At 37.7% G+C, this 4,453-nt stretch overlaps 1 protein-coding gene across 1 annotated transcript in view; it reads right to left on the reverse strand.

The window, feature by feature from the left end:
* The window catches only part of LOC106868111 (angiotensin-converting enzyme), a 46,138-nt gene that overhangs the window by 22,295 nt on the left and 19,390 nt on the right, over nucleotides 1-4,453 (reverse strand). The window contains exon 6 of the mRNA XM_014913233.2: nucleotides 3,061-3,261. Within this exon, the coding sequence (XP_014768719.1) occupies nucleotides 3,061-3,261 (201 nt within the window). The remainder of the gene's footprint in view (nucleotides 1-3,060; nucleotides 3,262-4,453) is intronic.

The raw sequence follows: 4,453 nt of genomic DNA on the forward strand, positions 1-4,453 counted from the left end.
CGCTCCTCTATTATTATTATTATTATTATTATTATTATTATTATTATTATTATTATTATTATTATTATTCAGGTCACTGCCGGAATCGAACTCAGAATCTTGGGGTTAATAGCCCGCGCTCTTAACCAGTATTATCACCGATAATAACCAATATATGCATGGAATACTTTGAGAATTTGGCTTTAGGATCATCACCGCTAAAACCAACCCTATGGCTGCGATATATTGATGACACCTTTATACTCTGGCCCCACCAGGAAGATGTTCAAGTGCTGTTATATCATGTGAACTCAATAAAGCCATCCATACAGTTCACAATGGAAAAGGAAGAAGACAAACAAATAGCATTCCTGGACGTATTTATAACATACACTAAGTATGGATTCACGACATCCGTATACCGCAAGCCGACCTTCACTGGACGATACCTCAACTTCAATTCCCACCATCCATACAGTGTAAAGAGAGGGATTGCTCAGTACCTAAAACATCGAGCAATGACTATAAGTATTCTATTAAGTATTTTATCTATCAAGCAACTACCCCCAAAACATACTGTCCACTCCCATTATGAAGAAAAGAGAGGATGAAGCCAATAAACTGTCCATATGTAAAAGGCCTCTCCGAAAAGATACAAAAGGTATGCGGCCCATATGACATCAGGATAGCATTCAAGAATAATATGACACTTCGCACCAATAGAAGAGAATATGACCAAAAACTGCCTGTACTCCATCGCATGCAGCTATGATAGGTCACACAAAGGCGAAACATGTCACCCTCTCAAAATAAGGTGAGAGGAACATCGCAAAGCTGTGACACGAGGAAATATTGATAAATCGGGTATAGCTGATCATGTATGGAAAAATGGAAACCACTTCCCCCTGTGGGATGGAGTTAAAATAATAGACAGAGTACACCATTGGGAAATACGAATACTAAAAGAAACAGCATATATGCTAGGACACAACAACCTCCTAAACAGACTGAGTACAGATATGAGTAGCATATGCGAACCAGTATTAACGAAGAATAGGAAAATATAAGATATATAAACCCTAAAATTCACTCCAGAAATGCCCACGGGCATATGGCGTAGTGGTTAAGAGTGCGAGATACTAGCTCCAAATTTCCGAGTTCGATTCCAGGCAATGACCTGAATAATAATGATAATAATAATAATAATAACATCATCGAAAAATATTTTTGGAATGAGAACCCAGGTCTGAAATTTCCCCAAGGCTGAAGGGTGTATCAGCCAAAAAGCTGTGTTAACAAGATTAGGACTTATATCCGTCAAATGTAAATAATGTACATAATTCCTCATCTCTTATAATAAAGTATAGCTTCCTCACCTATAAAAATCTCAAAACCTCTGCACTTCGTATATAATGTTCTTGAAGTGATAAAATTACCCCTTCCATGTGCCTGTATAGTGTGTGGGTACTGTATATCTCTTTTTGGATTAAAACATGAGCACAAGTTGACCTATAATTGATGGATTCTTTAGTCTAAAAAAATTGTGCATTTGATTGACTAGCTCGCGCGTGGAATTATATGTATGTTTGTATCAACAGACCCTATCTCTGATATATGAGCAGTAGCTTAATATCGGCATTTCTTGGGTTTCGGAGAGGGTCAGAACTAAAGTGATCTTGACTATATTTTTCTTTATACAGAACGCAGCTATGAGAATTTTGCAGATGTATGATCGTCATAAAAAGTAGTGTGGGTCCTAGTATTTGGAGCGAACTTGTTTTATACATGGAGATAATGACCTCATAGGAAGCCAACTTCGTTATGTTTGTGCCAAGTGTGATAACTGTTGTTCTATATTTTTCTTCTCTTGACCAACTCGGGGCACACCAATACTATGCATTTTCTTGCCAGTTGCTAAAACGAAATTTTTGCCTCAATTCATAGGAAACAGTAAATAATACATTCACTGGTATTACAGAAAGTTTGTTGATCTGTCAAAAACTTAGTGAATGCAATTCACTAAATTCACTATTTGTGTATCATACTAATTGCCTATACGCCGCAGCGATATATGATGCTTGAGGTTTTGTCTGAGAGTAAAATCTCTTCATCGACATATAGTAAAACCACAATATATATACATATCGGAACGAGGCGAACGCCATCGCAGCTATGACTCATGAGTTCGACAAACGTGTTCCGCTCCACGTGAGGCTTCGCAATGCCGTGATGGGACGGTATGTACTCTGTATGACAATCTGGTATATATTCTGTTTTTTAATATAACATGTAATGAAAGCATTTTCTCTCGCGCAAAAACCACACCATCGTGCTTTTCACCAATGTATATATCCATTTAGTCTGATACCCAGATGCCGATTATATTCCAGGCTGTTTTTAGCGTTAGAACAGAGAAGGGACACAGAAGGGATGATTGCTGATTCAAATGCACGTCAAGCTCGATCAAGCAGGCATGTAATAGAATATATTTCACCCATAACCATTCCGTCTGTTAGCAGTAACAAGAACGGTGCTAACTAAGGTACCAATCCCATTAAGACGTTGCAATATGATTTGAAGAAAATTGATTACTAGCTGTTCGAGCGACCACATAAAAGTTATCACAATGACTCGAACGATATACGAAAATAAGATGAAGTAGGTGACAGTACGATAGGAGCAGAACTTTCATCGCAAGTGATTAAAGTTGAACTTGAACAGATTTGAACTCAGAGTGAAGAGATGCAGAAAAAAATAATTTAATGTATCCATTCCACTGTTGCAATGAAAACCTATTTATAACCAATAGCTCATCTAGGGTTATAGGCGGCATTCATCATCTCTTTAAAAAGATTATGTACCATTTGAGGTATATTGTCTTTTTATTCTAGGAGATCATACCGAATCGTAACATTAATTTTATTTCATAGATGTGTGCAAACACAAGGCTATATAATTTTGGAATTGCAGACATGAAGACACAGCTGCTCCAATCGCGTGTCTTAAAATGCTAAATCGAATGACAAATAATCTTAGAGTCAAGAGAATCCGATCGGAGTAATACACAAATGTCTAGCTTACCCAAGAGATGGGCTGGAATAGTAGAGACAGATTCTTTCATCACTGCCGGTCCATAAAATTGAGAAAGTTTGTGACGGACGTAAGTGTGAAGTTCAACATAGAGGGGCTTGATTTCCCGTAACAACTGGTCTGATAAAACTTCGATCCACTGTGGAAACTCATAGTACTTTTCTCGTTGATACTCTCCAATATCGCTAAAACCTGGAAAATACACATCGAAATAAGAAATGAACGTAAAACGTCAACGTTCAGAACCAAATTTGTAATATAATTAATGAAATTAATAATGAAACAGATGTGTGAGCGTACATTTATTCACTTTTAACAAACGTCAACACTCGAAGTAAAAAACAAAACACGCACAAATACACCTAAAAACACAAATGCAAACATATACAGAGAGCTATTATTTATGTGAGCATATGTGTCTCTGTGTGTGCTTGTGTGTGTGTATGTGTGTGTGTGTATGTGTGTGTGTGTATGTGTGTGTGTGTATGTGTGTGTGTGCGCGCGCGCATGTGTATTTTTGTCGATTCACGAAAAGCGATAAGTTACAGAACTTAATACAAATGTAGAGTGTTATGTAATACATGACAACGGATAGGCTCTGATTTCCAGTTCATCAACGAACTTAGTGGCTAAAGCTTTGCAGTCATGATCAGTAGATTGTAGATTCGATTCCTGGACCAGGTGGTGTGTTGAGTTCTTGAGCAAGGCACTTAATTTCACGTCGCTCTAATTCACTCGGCTGTAAATGGGTACTCCGGTGACGGAGTAGCTTTCTGATCAGAGGAATGTTGGCCTGCTCACTTAGGAGTTAGTGTGTGGTACGAAGCTTGCTTCCCAACCACTGGTTCCGGCTTTAGTCCCACTCTGCGTGGCATCTTGGGCGAGTGCTGTCTTCTATAACATTAGACCGACCAAAGCCTCATGAGTGGATTTGGTAGACAGAAACTGAAAGAAGACCGTCGTGTATGTGTATGTGTGCGTGTTTGTGTGTGTATATGTGTGAGTGTGTGTATTTGTGTATGTGTTAGTCCCCACATTGCTTGACAACCGGTGTTTGTGTGTTTACATCCCTGTAACATTAGCGGTTCGACAAAGAGATCAAAGAAACAAGTAAAAGATAAACGGTAAAAATTGCATGTATATATGATATATGTATGTAATATATATAAATATGAATGAGGAAAAATAATACATAGTTTTCTTGAAAAAAATCCTTTTATTCATTAGATAACGGTTTTCTATCGCCATTCTTCCCACATTTTATATAGAAAGCTTCCTTGTATGATTTCGAATGATTTGATTTTTAGTTTAAGATGGCGAAAATGATTTGACTGGGAAAATGGACAAACACACACACACACACACACACACACACACACACACA

The sequence above is a fragment of the Octopus bimaculoides genome, chromosome 6, assembly GCF_001194135.2.
Source record: "Octopus bimaculoides isolate UCB-OBI-ISO-001 chromosome 6, ASM119413v2, whole genome shotgun sequence".
Taxonomy (NCBI): domain Eukaryota; kingdom Metazoa; phylum Mollusca; class Cephalopoda; order Octopoda; family Octopodidae; genus Octopus; species Octopus bimaculoides.